The sequence below is a fragment of the Oratosquilla oratoria genome, chromosome 6 (assembly GCF_046742065.1).
Source record: "Oratosquilla oratoria isolate Oo_2021 chromosome 6, ASM4674206v1, whole genome shotgun sequence".
Taxonomy (NCBI): Eukaryota; Metazoa; Arthropoda; class Malacostraca; order Stomatopoda; family Squillidae; genus Oratosquilla; species Oratosquilla oratoria.
Window position 1 is genome coordinate 84,867,730 of NC_134782.1, and position 20,578 is coordinate 84,888,307.

At 40.0% G+C, this 20,578-nt stretch overlaps 1 protein-coding gene across 4 annotated transcripts in view; it reads left to right on the plus strand.

Moving 5' to 3' along the window:
* The window catches only part of LOC143026678 (nucleolar complex protein 4 homolog B), a 136,165-nt gene that overhangs the window by 54,109 nt on the left and 61,478 nt on the right, over positions 1–20,578 (plus strand). For all 4 annotated transcript variants that reach the window (XM_076187482.1, XM_076187481.1, XM_076187480.1 and 1 more), the window contains exon 2: positions 5,246–5,348. In XM_076187482.1, the coding sequence (XP_076043597.1) occupies positions 5,246–5,348 (103 nt within the window). The remainder of the gene's footprint in view (positions 1–5,245; positions 5,349–20,578) is intronic.

A 20,578-nucleotide genomic window follows, 5' to 3' on the forward strand; every position in this document is an offset into this window, starting at 1 on the left:
TATGTGATGTTGTGTCTCTGAATGGGGAATAAGGTTGTGTTTCACCAGTATTTATATATATTTTCAACTTTTATCTATGAGTTTGTGTGACACTTTTATATTATTTCTGAGAACTCTTATCTGTGCATCTCATCACCTTACTTTTACCCACATTTATCTTTAGCATTCTTCTATCACATACTCTCCCAAACTCTGTCACCAACTTCCTCAATCCCTCCTCCGATCCTGCCACAAGCGCAGTGTCGTCCGCAAACAACAGCTGGCTCACCTCCCACTTTTCTCCATTTTCTTTAACCATCTCCAATCCCTTGCCCACTACCCTTGCATTTACCTCTTGCACCACCCCATCCATGTATAAGTTGAACAGCCAGGGCGACATAACGCATCCTTGACGAAGTCCCACCTTTACCTCGAACCACTCACTCTCTCCATTTCCAATCCTGACACAAGCTCTACTACTCTCATAAATACTCTTGACAGCTCCCAGAAGCTTTCCTCCTATCCCGTATATCTGCATAACCTCCCACAGTGCCTTTCTGTCTACCCTATCATAAGCCATTTACTTTTGATAATTCTTTCACAAATTTTTGCTATTGTACTTGTTAGAGAGACTGGTCTATAGTTGGTAGGGTCTTCTTTATTTCCTCCTTTATATATAGGTACTATATTTGCTTTTTTCCAATCTTCTGGAACTTTTCCTTCTTTCAAGGAACTATTTATTATGCTATGTATTTTGTCTGCCAGTTCATTTCTGCATTCTTTCAAAATCCAGTTTGCTATTTCATCTGGTCCATGCAATTTTCTGACATCAAGATTACTCAAGTGTTTCATTATTTCATTCCTTGTTACTTCTATTTCTTTCATAGGGGGGACTTTCTCTTTCCATTCGATCTCTTCGGGTTGTATATTCTCCCTTGTAAATACTGATTTAAAATGCTTGTTCATAATTTATGCCATTTCTATTTCCTCTGTGTATTCAACTCCTCCTTGTCTTAATTTCTCCAAATCTTGTTTGTTTTTCAGTTTGTTGTTTACAAATCTGTAGAATAGATTTGGTTGGTCTTTATATTTTTCTATGACATCTTTTTCATATTTTCTCTTTTCCTCTCTGCACGCTTGTTCATATTCATTTCTATAACAAGTATATATTTTCCATTTATCAGGTCTTTTGTCTTTCTTCCATTCAGTCAAAGCTTTGTCTCTTTTGTCTTTTAACTCTCTACAACTTTTGTTGTACCAGCACTTTACATATTCTTTTTCTTGCTTTTGTCTTGGGACATACTTTTCCACTCCTTTTTTTTTTTTTTTTTTTTTTTTTTTTTTTTTTTTTTTTTTTTTATAAATTTTTGTCAAAATATTCCATTTCTCTTCTACTGTTGTATCTTCTTTGTGTATTCTTTCCCAGTTTTCATTTTGAAAGAATTCTCATATTTTATCAAAATTTGTTTTTTCATACATCAATCTTCCTTTTCTATATTGTTCATTTCTTTTCATGTATTTTTTCTCATTTAGTTCTAGTTCTATCAATATGTGGTCACTTTTACTTTTTGGTGCCTGGTATTCTATCTTTTCACTCTCTTAGGTTCAGATGTGATTATTAGGTCTAGTCTCGATGGATCTTCTTCATTTCTATACCTAGTGTTCTCTTGTATCCATTGTGTCATTGTGTGGTCAATAATCATCTCAAGTAGAACATTTCCCCATGAGTCTTCTCCACCCTTTAAGGTCATGTCTTTCCAGCAGATTTCTTTGCAATTAAAGTCGCCCATCATAACTATTCTTCCTCCATCTTCCATTATCTTGTTTAATGTTATTCTTGTGTCTTCTAATATACTTTTATGTTCACTCTCTTCCGACGAGGCTGTTTTTGGGGGCACATAGTTTATTACAAACTTTCTGCTCTTCTTATCTCTGTCTTCTACTTCTATCATAATCATCTCTATTCTTTCCATATGTGACACTCTTCACGTTTATATCCTTCTTAGTCAGAAACATAACTCCACCCCTTTGTTTTATCTCTCTGTTTCTAATCCAATAATTATATGCTTTGTGTCCTATGCTGTTGGGTGGTAGTGGACCTTTTAATTTTGTCTCTACAATTCCCATTATGTCCGGTTCTTTTTCCTTCAGATACTCGTTCAGTTCATTCAGTCCTGTTATTAATCCATCTATATTTGTGTAGGACACTCTTAACTTTCTGTTATTTCCATTGTATTCTCTGTTTCTTTTTTGTTTCTGTTATGGTCCATTTCCTCAATTTCATATTCACTACTCTCCAGTAGAATTCTTGTTTTCCTGACTCCGTTCTGGTCTCATTTTTTTCTTTAGCTTCTTACCTTTTCTTTTTTTCTTCCTCTCTTTCCTCTTTATTCATTTATCTTTTTATCCATACCTTTTTATATTGTTCACTTGCTGCTAGCTTCCCTGTTTTTGCTAAGATATTCTCTGCTGTTGTTTGTGACCTGAATTTAATCTTAATTGGTCTGGTCTTATCTGTACTATATTTTCCGAGCCTAAACATGTCTTTGATTTGTTTTATTATTTTAGGTTCATCTTCCTGAAGTAATTCTAGTAAACTGCTTACTTTTTCTTTTTCCTCACTGATTCATGAAGTTCTATCTAAGTTATGTTTCTCTTCCATTCCTAATATAATTATACATTTCTTTTTATCTGCTAAGTCTCTTATTATATTCTCCTTCTGTCTCATCACTTTGATAACTGAGTCTTCAGTTTGTTCTTTTCATTTGCTGTTTAATTATGTCAGTTAATGCAACTTTACTGTTTTCCTGGATTTTTTTGCAACCCTGTGCTTTGTTATGGCCTCTTTATTGTCTTTATTATTCCTCTTTAATTCTTCATTCTCCTCTTTTACTTCTTTTAACTGTCTTTTTAATTCTATTTCATTAGTTAATTTTTTGTTCGCCTTCTCTAGTTCTTCCAACTTTTTCAACTCTGCGCAATGTTGGTTACGTTACCGAACCTGTCTTCCCAATGTTCGATCATCCTATCAAGTTTCTCTAGTTTTGTCAATTGGGGGAGGTTGGTATCCCCCCCCACCCTCCTTAAATCCCTGGAAATTATTATCCTCACCTTCCATTGTGCTGCTCTTATCTATATTTCTAATCTTTACATTTTTGTTAATCCCATCACCAAAATCATCGGTCCTCCATTTGTTTACAAGACGTCTGGCCTCTTGGACCAAGTCTTCCCCTTCCTCATTTCCTTCCATTTCCCTCAGTAATCCCTCCACTTCTCCTTTTTCCTCACTTTCCCACGACACCACGAGTTATCCCCTTCAATGTAAATACAATAGGTACTTCCTTTGCATTGAGGTCCACGAAAATTTCACTTTTTCCTCAGAACTCTAATCCTCGCCGTCCATCCAACAAAAGTGTGTGTGTGAATGGGGGACTTTTTTTTTTGTCTTTATTAAGGCTCCCAAGTGTAAGGCAGAGTCTTCTGATGGCAGTACATTGAAAAAGAAAGAAGCCAATCACCATGGGAGGTGTTTACTTAAGCTGGTTCTGACATACTTTGAAAAATGGCTTACGACATTGCATAGGAATGAAACTGTTATAATTTGAGGACCCCCTGCATTATACAAAGTATTTTGGGGGAGGCACTAGCCTTGTAAATAGCTTGAAAAAGCATTATAAATTGATAGCTCGCAAACACCTCTTCTCAAAAATATTACACAGTGGATTGCAACAAATTGCATTCAGAATTATGGATTAGTGTGTCAAATTTTATATCTTAACCTCTCCAATATGAATTGAATTCTCATGTGCAGCATTGGCTGCTTGATGTACAGTGATTTGATGATGCCTTACAATACACACATTTTAAAATAAGTTACAGCTGTAGTACTTATTTTCTTTCCCCTGAATGTTTATAAACAGAAAATGCAATCAAGCCAGTTCACAAAATACAGGGATCTCTCAGCTCAACTAGAAAATAAACATAATCAAGATGCCAATGCTGGCATCCTTGTACAGTAAAAGCTCTCTTATCCAGCATTCAGGTATCCAGCAACTTCAAGTATCCAGCATATTGTAAATTATGATGACGGTACAATCCCTGAGTTCCAAAAAAAATTTAATGTAAAAGACTATATCTTCATGGCTTCGTTAGCTTGGCATGATGTCAAAAAAAAAAACTTTATGCAATATTGGAATAAATTGTATCCCTTGATCATGTTTGAAGAGGTGGATGATTCTGACATTGAAGGGTTTGGTGGCAAGAGAAATTCAGTGGTGAGTGAGTTGAGGGAGATGGGTGGTGGTGCTAAACTTAGCATAACAGATGAGGCACTAAAAGAGTGGGTAGATGTGGACAAAGACAAAGCGATAACATTCACTCTAGCTGATGAGGAACTTATCAATGTGGAAATTGAAGATAATCTTGAGAAGATGACAGAGGCAGATAGTGAGGAAGAAGATGACCCTGAGCCTAAGGTGGTGTGGAAAGATGCTGCAAATGGTTTAGCTGTCTTTGTTAAGTTTGCAGAGCAGTGCAGCTATATGTCCACCCGAGATGTTATGTCTCTTCACTGCATTCAGAATGAGTTTTTATTGCAAAGAGGAAAGAGCTGCAAACAAGCTGACATAAGAAACTATTTTAAAGTAGGTTGTAAGGGAAAGAAAGAGTGGCAAACAAATACAGAGGATAGTGATAAACTGGAGTGATGAACTGGATGTTGGCGAGTGATATGGTTTTATTTGTTTATCTGCTTTTTTATGTTAAGTTAAATGTTTATGTTATGTTAAATGTTGTTAAAAGTGAATAAAATGAGTTGATTGTAGACAATGTTTTTGTAACCCTTCACTCATTTTAGTAACCCCTTCAGAAGAGTACAGAGAAGGTTAGTGTCTAGTGATGAACTGTATGTTGGCAAGTGAGGTGGTGACGCCGCAATCATGTGATGCTTTGTTTATGTTACGATATGTGATACTATATGTTAACTGACATTAATAGTGAGTAAAGGGGGTGATTGTAGACATATTTCTGTACCCCTTCACTTACTTTAGCAACCCTTTCAAGTATCCGGAATTTTCGAGTATCCAGCATGCCTTTGGTCCCAGTGATGCCGGATAAGAGAGCTTTTACTGTATACTCATTCATGCCTCATGATGCCAACATTGGCTTCATTGTATGGAAGGGGTTAATAAAATTGTAAGTAGCATAGAACAGGTTATAGAAGCTATTTTATGCAACTCACTAAATTTATATTTATGGTTCTCTCCAGGATGATAAGGAAGAAACATTGTCTGGGGCCATCACATCACTGCATGCCATCTTCATCTTCCTTTTTCAAGAGGGAGACCTAGTGCAACCTAAGATTATGCCCGGTAATACTGTGAGTTTGATTTCTCTTGATATTATTTGAGTTGACCAGACATCTCATGCCTTTGTCAATCAATCTATTGTCCCAGGTCTCTTTTGTAAGAGGCCCATGGCTCCCAGGTAGCTGGCAGTAACCACTGGATTGATCCTCAGTTCACTCAAGGAAGAGATAGAGTGGACCCCCCTGAATTGCCAAGGGTTAGACTTCAACCTCCTTGCTAATTCCTAAAATTAGCTAGTTCTTGAAACCCCTCTTGAAAACAACATTTACCATTAATTGCAAACCTTACAAACCACTAATGGTGTAATACATAGCCAATTAATACATTTAAACTATAGAATGACTTTATTAACAAGGACAGTGCTTACTTTACCTATAGGATGATGATAATAGGAAGCCATGATGACAATGAGTGGTGAAGGTAATGTATTGCTAGTGTTATATAGTACTGTACAGTACAGTTGCACACCATTTATAAACTAAGCATTGTACTTTTTCTTGTACCATTATATACTGGTGTATTTATATTTCACAGGAAAAATTCATTAAATAGTCCAGCAATTTCAAGGTTGGCAATTCAGGGGGTCTGTATTGTGTTCTGTGAACAAGGCTAGAGTAGGGCAATGTTGTTGTTGTTGTTCCCTAGACTGTCTGTCCGAGCAGTCCTGTCTCCCCAAGGAATGCCATGGCCAAAATGGGGTTTTCCCACAAATCCTTTATGGAGTGTAATAGTGTATGTTATGTTGTTTGCATGCGTGATTGTATATAATGCAGTCTTCCGTGACGTGTTGAATAGTGTGTGGTGAAGTGTTACATCCTGGGCATTTGTCCATAATGCAGTCATCCAGTCTCTTCTGGTTGTTGTTGTTGTTGTTGTTCCCTAGACTGTCTGTCCGAGCAGTCCCGTCTCCCCAAGGAATGCCACAGCCGAAACTGGGTTTTCCCACAAATCCTTTATAGAGTGTATGTTGTGTCGTTTGCGTGCATGATTGTGAATAATGCAGTCTTCCATTATGTGTTGTATGGTATGGGGTGAAGTGTTACATCCTGGGCAGCTGTTCACAATGGTAGCTTAGAAGTGGTGGCCGCACCGCAGTCTGGCCAAGTGGACTCTGTCCTTTTGTGGGAGAGAGGATTCAGAAGGGTGGATATCAGGGGGTCTGGCATGCAGCAGTGTGTTATCTTTCAGTGTGTTAATGGAGCGGTGAGTGATATAATTATGAATATGTTTCCGGAGGCTGGTATTTGGTGGTTGTGGAGGAAGAGAAGAGAGTATGTGTGTGTGATACAGGTCTTTGGGTGTTGTTTTAACCCCTTCCATACGGAGCAGCACACGTAGGCGTCATGAGGAGCAAGTGGATTCGCGACGCTGCCATATCGGCGTCTTGATTATATTTATTGTAGTCGCCCCTGTGTTTTTACATTCTCTCTAATCTGCTCTTAATCCCATTCTCTGTGGTTTTCAAAATTCACGGGTGAAAGAGAGAATGATCGATATAAGCCGTGACTATATTTTATGATACGAGTATTATTACGACATGTCGTACGGCTGGCATTGGCTGCTGCCCGCGAGATTTAAGTCCCGTAGTGAAGTGGTTAAGGTTTCTTGGTGTGTGTGGGTGTTCTGCTATGTAGTGTAGCAGGTGTGATGTGTTTGTGGTGGCTGCAGCAAGTGTTTGTGTGCCTCTCATGTCGAGGTGGTCCTTGACTTTGAGGATTTTTGTTTCATGATGTAAATGGTCTGTAGGTGTTGTATTTGTGCAGCCTGTAATTGTTTTTAGGGCTTTGTTTTGTATGATTTGAAGGGTGTTGTGGTGTGTCTCACTGAGATTAGGAGCCCATGCAGGACTCGCATAATTCATCACTGAGTGTATGCATTGTTTGTATATTGTTGTATTAGTTTCTTTGTTTTGTCCAAATGTTGTTCCAGTGGTTGACTTAAGTGCGTTAAGTCTGGGTGTGCATTTTTTTTTTATGTTTGTGATGTATTGTTTGAAAGACATGGATGTATCGTATGTTACACCAAGAATTTTCGGTGTGTTTGTGTGTGGTATTAGAGTGTTGTTGATGTAGAGATGAGGTATGTATTTGTGTTCGTGGGACCACCCCCCAACCCCAAGAGTTGGGGGCCAAACAGTGGCAACCAGCCCTGGCCACCGGCTCTACGCAGGTGGCACCGATCCCCAAGTCTCTTCTGGTAGCTTAGAAGGACTGGGGGGTGGTCACATCACGGTCTGGCCAGGTGGACTCTGTCCTTTCATGGGAGAGAGGATTCAGAGGGATAGATATCAGGGGGTCTGGCATGCAGTAATGTGTTGTCTTTTAGTGTGTTAATGGAGCAGTGAGTGATGTGATTATGAATATGTTTCCGGAGGCTGGTATTTGGTGGTTTTGGAGGAAGAGAAGAGAGTATTTGTGTGTGATATATATATATATACTTTTTTCTTCTTCTTCTTCTTGGTGTGTGTGGGTGTTCTGCTATGTAGTGTAGTAGGTGTGCTGTGTTTGTGGAGGCTGCAGCAAATGTTTGTGTGCCTTTCATGTCAAGGTGATCTTTGAGTTTGAGGACTTTTGTTTCATAGTGTTGGTGGTCTGTAGGTGTTGTATATGTGCAGCCTGTAATTGTTTTTAATGCTTTGTTTTGTTATGGTCTGAAGGATGTTGAGGTGTGTCTCAGTGAGATTAGGTGCTCATGCTGGACTCGCATAATTCATCTTTGAGCATATGCATTGTTTGTATATTGTAGTATTAGTTTCTTTGTTTTGTCCAAATGTTGTTCTTGTGATTGATTTAAGTGCATTGAGTCTAGGTGTGCATTTATTTTTTATGTTTGTGATGTGTTGTTTAAATGACATGGATGTATTCAGTAGTGGGATTCAAATTTTTCGTCAGCCGGTTCTGTTACAAAAAAAATTATTATTATTGTTATAGTCGGTGTATTTCCATCTGACACTAATTTGCAACCACTTCTTAGCCACATTTTCTTTATATTATTGTTATCAATTAAATATTCTAACTAGAAATATGGAAAACTAACAATATTATATTTAAAATGCATCTCTGGCTGCCAAACGTAAAAAATATTCAAATATTTACATACGAAAAACCTGAAAAATTGTCAGGTGGAAAAAAAAAATGGGGTATAGACCTGGGTGCCAACCTATAGTTAGTCTCGTGATCAAAAAATTCGATTTGGGCAACCTAGTGCAGGTGTATTTATTTTTTTACGGACGCATGTTTGTGTGGGGGTAGTGTGTGCATGTGTAGGCTATGTATGTGCTTACACGTGTGCATATGTGTACATGTACATGAGTATGTGTGTGCATGTGTGCAATGCATTTGTGTTATTTATAAACAAACATGTTTGTGTGGGTAGGCCTAAGGAGTGTGTATGAGAGTGCGTGTATGTATGTATGTCCATAATTATAATAAAATGTAGTTTAATAACACAAATATACAGAGAAACCAAGCACTATATACATGAAAAAAACTGGTAACCACTTGTGTAAATAAACTATGCAATAAATCACTAACGAAAGTTACGAAACATACCGTCCCGGTACTTATCGGATGAGATGCAGAAGACCACTGACCAGCTGAGCAACTAGTTGGTTCGCCAGTTAGCCGGTTCGCCGAACTGACAAATTTGCGTGAGCCGGTTCTAGCGAATAGGTAAGAACCGGCTGAATCCCACTACTGAATGTATTGTATGTTACACCAAGAATTTTTGGGGTGTGTGTGTTGTTGATATAAAGTTGAGAAATGTATTTGTGTTCTTTTGTCCAGTTGGTGAGAAGTGTTGCTGTAGATTTGACTGGGGCCATTTTGAGTATGTATGTAATAAACCATGTGTTGAGTGTATCGAGGTATGGCTGGGTTATTTCTGCAGCTTTGTCTGTGTTACGATGTGTACATGTAATTGTTATGGTGTGTGCATAGGAAGAGATTTGTATTTCTGAGGTGTCTGGTGTGGGTATATCATACATGTATAGATTAAAGAGTGGGGGGGATAGAACAGAGCCCTATGGTACTCAATTCTTAATGTTTCTGATGTGTGATGATTGACCATTATATGACACATAAGCATTTCTGCCTGCCAGATAATTGGCCAGCCATCTTTTGGTGTTATTGTGCACGTATTTACCTAGTTGTATTTTACGGGACAAGAGCTATGCTTGTTGTGACCCGTTTTCGTATCTCTCCACATCCAATTTATTTTTGAACTCATGTATAGTTTTGGTATTCACTGTTTCACTGTTTAGTTTGTTCCAGACATCGATCACACTGTGCGGGAAACTGTTCTTTTTCAGCTCTCTTCTGTAACTGGCCTTCTTTAACTTTTTATCGTGTCCTCTTGCTTCTCTCTTGTCCCATTTCAATAGGTCATCTCTATTGAGAACTTCCATCCCTTTCATAATTCTGAAGATGGTCAACAGGTCGTCTCTTTCCCTTCTCTGCTCCAATGTTGACAGCTGTAATTTCTCCAATCTTTGTTCATATGTCAAATTTGATAGTGTGGGTGCCATCTTTGTCGCCACTCTTTGGATTCTTTCTAATTTCTTTGTGTTTTACTTTGTGCTTGGTGTCCACATTGATATAGCATATTCTAGTTTTGGTCTTATCAATGTAATAATTATTTTCTTAACCATCTCTTCATCCATGTAGTCGAAGGCCACTTTCATTGATCTTAATAAGTTATAAGTCTCTCCGAATAGTTTACATGTTTGTCAGGTGTCAAGTCACTTGAGATGATTACTCCTAGGTCCCTCTCTGAGTTTACTTTCTTTACTTCTTTGTTTCCAATTGTATATTTTCCCAAAACTCTGTTTTTGTCTCTTCCAAATTCCATTATGCTACATTTCTTGATGTTAAAGTTCACAGGCATTAACTGTTTCACTGTTCAATTTGTTCCAGACATCAATTACCCTGTGTGGGAAACTGTTCTTTTTCAGGTCTCTTCTGTAACTGTCTTTCTTTAGTTTCTTTGCGTGTCCTCTTGTTTCTCTTTTGTCCCATTTTAATAGGTCATCTCTATCAAGAACTTCCATTCCTTTCATAATTCTAAAGATGGTCAACAAATCGCCTCTCTCCCTTCTCTGCTCTAGTGTTATCAGTTGTAATTTCTCCAATCTTTGTTCATATGTCAAATTTGATAGTGTAGGTGCCATCTTGGTCGCTGCTCTCTGGATTTTTTCTAATTTCTTTGTATTCTTCTTTGTGCTCGGTGCCCACAATGATATAGCATATTCTAGTTTCGGTCTTATCAATGCGACAATTAATTTCTTAACCATCTCTTCATCCATGTAGTTGAAAGCAACTTTCATAGATCTTAACAGATTGTACATCTACAAATATCTTGTTTACATGTTTGTCAGGAGTCAAGTCACTTGAGATGATTACTCCTAGGTCCCTCTCTGAGTTAACTTTTTTGACTTCTTTATCTCCAATCATATAGTTTCCTGAGACTCTATTTTTGCCTTTGCCGAACTCCATTATGCTACATTTCTTGATGTTAAAATTCATTTTGTGTTTCTGAATCCACTCCCATACTCTATGTAAGTCATCTTGTAACGATCTGCAATCTTCTTCTTTTTTCACTCTCTTGAGCAATTTAGCATTGTTGGCAAAGAAGTTCATGTAACAATTCACTCCTTCGTCCATATCATTTATGTATGTGGCAAACATTAAGGGGGACGCCACCTTTTACTTCTTCCCATTTCGAGTTTTTATCCCCAAGAACCAATCTCATCTTCCAATTAAAAAGCCCCTCATCCATTCCAACAGCCTGCCTTGAATTCCTCCTATTTTTTCAATTTTGTTTATCAATTTTTTATGTGGTCTATATGGGGCGCCCCTACGGACCAGAGCCACACATAATTTTGTCTACGAGTATGATAGAGGAAAACTCTGTTCATAGAGAAATTATGACACTTTTATACTACGACTGTCCCTCCGTTATGCTGTCCCCCAACCCCTTGTTTGCTGTCCTGTGCCATTTCTCTGAGTATTCATTTTTCTGTGGTGGGGGAAAAGAATACTGCCACCAAATATTTCCACTTGGCTCGTAAGAGGCGAGAAGAAAGGGATGGGGATTGGGACTAGGCATCCTTCTCCTTGTAGCCCCACAGGGGACATTCCTAAAAGAAAAAGTGAAGGCATAAGAGAGTCTGGGAGTTTTCTGACCAGCACCCAAAGGTTTGGGTATTTTAATATGCGTGGATGTGGTACAGATGAGAGTAAAAGGGAAGAGATAGGTAGTATGTTTGTGAGAAGAAAGATGGATGTGTTGGCTTTGAGTGAAACTAAGTTGAAAGGGAAGGGTGAGTGTAAGTTTGGGAGTGTAAGTTGGAGGTTATCAGGAGTGAAGAGAGGGCGAGGGAGGGAAGGGGAGGCTATTCTAGTAAGTGAAGAGATAGGTAAACGTGTAGTGGAGTGGAAGGAGGTTTCCTCAAGGATAATGTGGATGAAGGTGAAACTGGGAAAGGAGATATGGGTCTTTGTAAGTGCATATGGGCCTGGCAGTGAGAAGAGTGTAGAAGAAAGGGAGGCCTTTTGGATAGATTTAAATGAGTGCATAGAGAATTTAGGGAGAAATGTCAATGTAATAGTACTGGGAGACCTTAATGCTAGAGTAGGAAATGATCCAATTGATGGAGTGGTTGGGAAATGTGGAGTTCCAGGAAAGAATCGTAGTGGAGAGTTGATGGTGGAAATGTGTCTAGAAAGAGAGTTGATGATAGCAAATAGAGTGTTTCGGAAGAAAGTCAAGCATAAGTACACATGGGAGAGGGTGGTGGATGGAAGGGTGGTAGATAGAGCGTTGATGGATTATGTAGTGGTAAATAGGATTATGATAGGAAGAGTTAAGGATGTACATGTGCTAAGGGGAGAGGGCGGGGGAATATCAGACCATTTTTTGGTGGAAGGTAAGTTGAGAGTGGAGGATAGATGGAGAAAAAGGAAAGGGGCAAAAGGTAGGGAGGTGCTTAGAGTGAACTCTTTAAATGAAAATTAAAAGGAGGTGTACAAGAAGCTGAAGGAGGAGTGGGAGGGAGTGAAGGATAGAGTAGAGCTGGGTGTGGAGGAGGAATGGGGATGGTTCAAGGAGGGAGTCACAAAGTGAGCAAGAATGGTGTGTGGAACAAGAAGGTCAGGAGGAAATAGAAGGAAGGGTAGTGAGTGGTGGGATGAGGAAACAAAGAAGGTTGTAGAAGAGAAGAAGCGAGCTTTCACAGTTTGGTTACAAAATAGTATGAGGGAGTCATATGAGAGGTACAAAGAAGAGAAAAGAGAAGTAAAGTAAAAGGTAAAGGAGGCAAAGAGGAGAGCAGATATGAAATGGGGTAAGAGTATGACAGAAAATTTTGAAAGTAATAAAAAGATGTTTTGGAAAGATTAAGAGAGGAAGAGGAGGTGAATCAAGTAGAGAAGAAAAGGTAAAAGGTGCAGATGGAGAGATGATAATGGAGGAGAAGGCAGTAAGGGGAAGATGGGCAGAATATTTTAGGGAGTTGCTAAATGTGAAGGAGGATAGGGAGGGAAAGATAGCTGCAGTGGGAAATGCTAAGAAAATGACCGTGATGAGTGAGGAAAATGGAGGAGAAATAAGGAAGGATGAAGTGAAGACAGTTGTTAAGATGATGAAAGAAGGTAAGGCACCTGGTCTGGATGGATGCCATGCAGAATGTCTAAAAAAAGGAGGTACAGTGATGGTGGACTGGCTGGTGAGGTTATTTAATGTTTGCTGGAGAGAGGGTAGAGTGCCGGAGGACTGGAGGAGTGCCTGTATAGTTCCACTTTACAAGGGAAAAGGGGACAAGTGTGAATATAGTAGTTTCAGAGGGATTAGTTTGTTAAGTGTAGTTGGGAAGGCTTATGGAAGGATCTTGATTGAGAGGATTAGGAGAGGAACAGAGGGAGTAATTGGTGAGGAACAGTGTGGGTTTAGGACGGGTAGAGGTTGTGTAGATCAGATTTTTGTGGTAAGACAGATATGTGAGAAAGCTTTAGGAAAGGGGAAGGATGTTTTTTGGGCTTTTGATCATGAAAAGGCTTACGACATGGTAGACAAAAAGGCACTGTGGGAAGTTTTGCGGATATATGGGATAGGAGGAAAGCTCCTAGGAGCTGTCAAGAGTTTTTATAGGGTAGTAGAGCTTGTGTCAGGATTGGAAATGGAGAGAGTGAGTGGTTCGAGGTAAAGGTGGGACTTCGTCAAGGATGTGTTATGTCGCTCTGGCTGTTCAACTTATACATGGATGGGGTAGTGTGAGAAGTAAATGCAAGGGTAGTGGGTCAGGGATTGGAGATGGTTAAAGAAAATGGAGAAAAGTGGGAGGTGAGCCAGCTGTTGTTTGTGGACAACACGGCACTTGTGGCAGGATCGGAAGAGGGATTGAGGAAGTTGGTGACAGAGTTTGGGAGAGTATGTGATAGAAGAAAGCTAAAGATAAATGTGGGTAAAAGTAAGGTGATGAGATGTACAAGGGCTGAAAGTGGCAGTAGATTGGAAGTGAGCATAAAGGGAGAGAGACTGGAGGAAGTGGATAGTTTTAGATACTTGGTTGTAAATGTGGCAGGAAAAGGTGGAGTGAAGGTGGAGGTAGAATGTAGATTGAGAGAAGCAAGTAAATGCCTTGGTGGATTGAAGAGTGTAATGAGGATTAGACATTTGGGAATGGATGCTAAGAGGAGACTATATGAAGGAGTGATTGTGCCAACAGCACTGTATGGGCCAGAAACATGGAACATAAGAGAGGAAGAGAGAAGGAGTTTGAATGTGTTTGAGATGAGGTGTCTGAGAAATATGATGGGGGTTACTAGGCTAGATAGAGTGAGAAATGAGGAGTTGAGGAAGAGAACAGGGGTGGAAAGGAGTTGGGAGATAGGGTTGATGAAAGAGTATTAGGATGGTTTGGACACATGGAAAGAATGAGTGAAGAAAGACTAGTAAAAGAGGTATGGAAGGCAGATGTGGAGGGAGTGAACATGAGGGGATGTCCTAGGATGAGGTGGATGGATGGGGTGAAGGGTGCTTTGGGGAAGAGGGGAATGTCTGTTGAGGAAGGACGGGAGAGGACAGAAGACAGGGGTGAATGGAGAATGGTTGTATATGGATGATGTTGTGATTGCATGAGGTGGAATGGGTGGGGGGATGGGGGATGAGGTAGTATGTACGAGCAAAATTCGATGCAGCCCAAAGGGATTTCTCCCCGTCTTCTCCTTTTATGCATGGTGGGACGGAGAGGGGGGGGGTCGCCGATTTAATGAAGCGGCCTTGCTGTGGATGTGCTGTGTCTTGCAACACTGCTTCTGACCCAGGGCAGTGAACAAGGTGCAGAGACGACCCGTCATCCAGGAGGTGCTGAGATGAGAGGGAGGGTGGAGGGGGTGTGGAGTGTATTTAGGGTTGGAATGGGTGGGAATGACTTTATGCCTTTTTCTTTTTGGCTACCTCCCTTGTACATACATACATACATACATATACCAAGGCTCCCTTCCCCCTTACCAGGGGGGGTAGCCAAAAAGGACAAGGCACAAAAACATTCCCATCCATTTCTTCCCCGAAAACACTCCACACCCCTCCACCCTCCCTCCCATCTCAGCACCTCCTAGATGACGGGTCATCCCCGCACCCTGTCCACTGCCCTGGGTCAGAAGCAGTGTCGCAGGACACAGCACATCCACAGCAAGGATGCTTCATCAAACCGGCGACCCCCCCTCTCCGTCCCCCCATATAAAGGAGAGGACGGGGAGAAATCCCTTCGGGCTGGGTCAAAAATCTTTGCTCACACACACTAGCTCACCCCCAATTCCCCCGTCCAATCCACCTCATGCATCACAATATTTTCCATATACAACCATTCTCCATTCACCCCTGTCTTCTGTCCTCTCCCGTCCTTCCTCAACAGACATTCCCCTCTTCCCCAAAGCCCCCTTCACCCCATCCATCCATCTCATCCTAGGACGTCCCCTCATGTTCACTCCCTCCAGATCTGCCTTCCATACCTCCTTTGCTAGTTTTTCTTCACTCATTTTTTCCATGTGTCCAAACCATCCTAATACTCTTTCATCCACCCTATCTCCCAGCTCCCTTTCCACCCCTGTTCTCCTCCTCACTTCCTCATTTCTCACTCTATCCAGCCTAGTAACCCCCATCATACTTCTCAGAAACTTCCTCTCTCATGTTCCATGTTTCTGCTCCATACAGTGCTGTTGGCACAATCACTCCTTCATATAGTCTCCTCTTAGCATCCATTCCCAAATGTCTATTCCTCATTACACTATTTAAACCACCAAGGCATTTACTCGCTTCTCTCAATCTACATTCTACCTCCACCTTCACTCCACCCTTTCCTGCCACATTTGCACCCAAATATCTAAAACTATCCACTTCCTCCAGTTGCTCTCCCTTAATGCTCACTTCCAGATTACTGCCACCTTCACCCCTTGTACATCTCATCACCTTATCTTCAGTTTTCTTCTATCACACACTCTCCCAAACTCTGTCACCAACTTCCTCAATCCCTCTTCCGATCCTGCCACAAGCGCAGTGTCGTCCGCAAACAACAGCTGGCTCACCTCCCACTTTTCTCCATTTTCCTTAACCATCTCCAATCCCTGACCCACTACCCTTGCATTCACCTCTCGCACCACTCCATCCATGTATAAGTTGAACAGCCAGGGTGACATAATGCATCCCTGACGAAGTCCCACCTTTACCTCAAACCACTCACTCTCTCCATTTCTAATCCTGACACAAGCTCTACTACTCTCATAAAAACTCTTGACAGCTCCCAGAAGCTTTATTCCTATCCTGTATATCCGCATAACCTCCCACAGTGCCTTTCTGTCTACCCTGTCGTAAGCCTTTTCCAGATCCATAAAGGCCCAGAAAACATCCTTCCCCTTACCTATAGCTTTCTCACATATCTGTCTTACCACAAAAATCTGATCTACACAACCTCTACCTGTCCTAAACCCACACTGTTCCTCACCAATTACTCCCTCTGTTCCTCTCCTAATCCTCTCAATCAAGATCCTCCCATAAGCCTTCCCAACTACACTTAACAAGCTAATCCCTCTGAAACTACTACATTCACACTTGTCCCCCTTTCCTTTGTAAAGTGGAACTATACACGCACTCCTCCAGTCCTCTGGCACTCTACCTTCTCTCCAGCAAACATTAAATAACCTCACCAACCACTCCACCATCACTATACCTCCTTTTTTAAGACATTCTGCATGGCATCCATCCAGACCAGGTGCCTTACCTGCTTTCATCATCTTAACTGCTGCCTTCACTTCATCCTTCCTTATTTCTTCTCCATTTTCCTCACTCATCACTCTCATCTTCTTAGCATTTCCCACTGCAGCTATCTTTCCCTCCCCATCCTCCTTCACATTAAGCAACTCCCTAAAATATTCTGCCCATCTTCCCCTTACTGCCTTCTCCTCCATTATCATCTCTCCATCTGCACCTTTTACCTTTTCTTCTCTACTTGATTCACCTCCTCTTCCTCTCTTAATTTCTTTCCAAAACATCTTTTTATTACTTTCAAAATTTTCTGTCATACTCTTACCCCATTTCACATCTGCTCTCCTCTTTGCCTCCTTTACCTTTTTCTTTACTTCTCTTTTCTTTTCCCTGTACGTCTCGTATGACTCCCTCGTCCTACTTTGTAACCAATCTGTGAAAGCTCGCTTCTTCTCTTCTACAACCTTCTTCATTTCCTCATCCCACCATTCACTACCCTTCCTTCTATTTCCTCCTGACCTTCTTGTTCCACACACCATCCTTGCACACTTTGTGACTCCCTCCTTGAACCATCCCCATTCCTCCTCCACACCTACCTCCACTCTATCCTTCACTCCCTCCCACTCCTCCTTCAGCTTCCTCTTGCACTCCTTCTCCTTTTCCTCTTCGTTTAGAGAGTTCACTCTAAGCACCTCCCTACCTTTTGTCCCTTTCCTCTTCCTCCATCTGTCCTCCACTCTCAACTTACCTTCCACCAAAAAATGATCTGATATTCCCCCACCCTCTCCCCTTAGCACATGTACATCCCTAACTCTTCCCATCATAATGCTATTTACCACTACATAGTCCATTAAAGCTCTATCTACCACCCATCCCTCCACCACCCTCTCCCATGTTTACTTATGCTTGACTTTCTTCTGAAATACTGTATTTGCTATCATCAACTCTCTTTTTAGACACATTTCCACCATCAACTCTCCACTACGATTCTTTCCTGGAACTCCACATTTCCCAACCACTCCATCAATTGGCTCCTTTCCTACCCTAGCATTAAGGTCTCCCAGTGCTATTACATTTAATAGTAATAGTAATAGTACCTCCCTTGTAAGGGGAAAAAAGCCTTGGTATATGGATGTATGTTATGTGGTACCTTGTCAAAAGCCTTTTGCAAATCCAGGAAGGTGCAGTCCGCCCAACCATCTCTTTCTTGTATTATTTCAATCAGTCTCGAGTAAAAGCATATTAGGTTTGTGGTGCACGATCCTCCACTTCTAAAACCAAATTGTTTGGTATATATTATATTGTTCTCCTTCAAACGTTTGATCCATCTGCTTCTAATGATCTTTTCACATATTTTAGCTACTGTACTTGTGAGGGACACTGGTCTAAAGTTTGTAGGTTCTTCCCTGTTTCCTCCTTTGTGTATTGGGACTATGTTTGCATTTTTCCAGTCTTGTGGTACTTTTCCCTCTTTTAATGAGAAATCTATTATCTTGTGTATTTTATGTCAGTTCGTCTATGCACTCTTTTAATATCTAATTTGCGATTTCATGCTGTCCGTGCGACTTTCTGACATCTAGGCTTTTTATTTGTTCTCTTATTTCCTTCTGTGTTATTGTTATTTCCTTCATAATGGGTGAACTTTCTAACTGATCATTCTCTCAGGGTTGAGATTTCTCGATCGTAAATATAGATTTGAAATGTCTGATCATAACATCTGCCATCTCTGTATCATCTGTGTATTCCTTGTCTCCTTCACGTAGTTTTACTATGTCATGCTTGTCCTTTGTTTTGTCATTTACATATCTGTAAAAAAGTTTCAGTTGATCCTTACATTTGTCTATAATATCCCTTTCATATTCCCTTTTTTCCTTCCTGCATATGTTTACATATTCATTTCTAAGTACTTTGTATGTTTGCCATTTGGATGTTTTTCTATTTTTCTTCCATTTTTCCAGGCTTTATCTCTCCTAGCTTTAGCCTCACTACCTCTTTTGTTGAACCAACATTTTATATATTTCTCATTATGCTTCTTTATTGGTACATATTTGTTTACTCCCTCATTGTACTTCTCTTTAAACATGTTCCACTTGTCATCCATCTTTGTTTTGTCATTAGTGAACCCATCCCAATTTGCATTTTTGAATAATTTCCTTAGTTTTTCAAAGTCCGTTTTGTTGTACATAAATCTTCCTTCTCTATGTTTATCATTTCTGTCTATATTATAATGGTCTTTTAATTCAAAGTCTATTAGTATGTGGTTACTTTTTCCAATAGGTGTTTTGTACTCCATTTTGTTTATAATTTCCAGTTCAGATGTTAATATTAGGTCTAGTTTTGATGGTTCTTCATTATTTCTATATCTAGTGTGTTCCTTAACCCATTGTATTAGTGTGTACTCGATAGTCATATCCAGTATGGTGTTGCTCCAAAGTTCCTCTCCTCCTTTGACTGTCATTTCTTCCCAAATCATTTCTTTTGCATTAAAATTGCCCATGATCACTAAGTTTCCACCTTCTTTTAGCAACTCATTAAGCAACTCCATTGTTTCTCCTAATAAGTTGGAATGATCACCATCTGACCATGCATGGGTTTTTGGTGGTACATACACTACTACAAACTTTCTGCTTTTTGTCTTTTTATAATCAATTTTAATCATGATTATTTCTGTTTCCTTTTCCTTCAATAACCTTGGTTACATTTAATCCTTTTTTGGTTAGTATCATGACACCTCCTTTCTTTTCGTTTCTGTTTTTCGCCCATATGTTATATAGACCATGTCCCACAATGGTTGTTGTTGTTGTCATTTCCTAGACTGTCTGTCGGAGCAGTCCCGTCTCCCCGAGGAATGCTACAGCCAAAACTGGGTTTTCCCACATATCCTTTATAGAGTGTATGTTGTGTTGTTTGCGTGCATGATTGTGTATAATGCAGTCTTCCATTATGTGTTGTATGGTATGGGGTGAAGTGTTACATCCTGGGCAGCTGTTCACAATGCGGTCATCCAGCCTCTTCTGGTAGCTTAGAAGTGCTGACAATGGTTGTTAATAGTGGTTCTTTCAATTTCGTCTCCACTACGCCCATGATGTCAGGTTTATCAGTTTCCAAGTAGTCATTCAGTTCATTTAATCTAGAGATCATATTGTCAATGTTTGTATATGCCACTTTTAATTTTGCATTTTCTTTTCTATTTAGGTTTAGGTTTTCATTTTCTTGATATACCACTTTTTTAGTCTCAAGTCCAGCACTCTCCAAACAAACTCGTTTTTTTCCGCTTCTGTTCTCTTTTCATTCCTGTCATTTGCTTCAATTCTAAGTGCTTTGTCTTTCATTTCTTTTTGTATTCTTACATATTTGAACTTCTCGCTGTTTGCCAGTCTGACTGCTTTGGATAGTACTTCCTCTGCCATCATTTGTGTTCTTAGTTTTATTTTCATGGGTCTGTGGTGTTTATCTTATGCATATTTTCCTATCCTGTGGATTTCATCAATTTCTTTTACCAAGTTAATTTCATCATCCTGAATTTCTTTGAGAATTTCTTTAACCAGTTCCTTTTCCTCCTGTTCTTTTTTATATCTATGCATATCGTGTTTCATATATTTTGTTAGTTTGTGGCGGGGGAGAGCATCAAAATCTTTACTAATGTCTTATGTTATAAGAAGTGTTCTGTGATGGGGCATATCTGAGTTGATGCCATCTAATATTCTTTGCATAAGGTTTATTAGAAGAGTGTTTGTGGAGTGTAGTGGCCTAAAACCATGTTGTGATTCAGCAAGGGTAAATGGTGTGATGAGTTGAAGTATGAGGCATTCAGTGACTTTGGAGGGGGTGCAGAGAAGTGTGATGTTGGGGTTGTTGAGTCTTTATTGGGTTTTGGGATTGTATTACCTAGTTGTAATATACGGGAGGGGAGCTATGCTCGTGGTGACCTGTCTTTGTATCTCTCCGCATCAAGTTTTATCTTAAAATCTTGTATA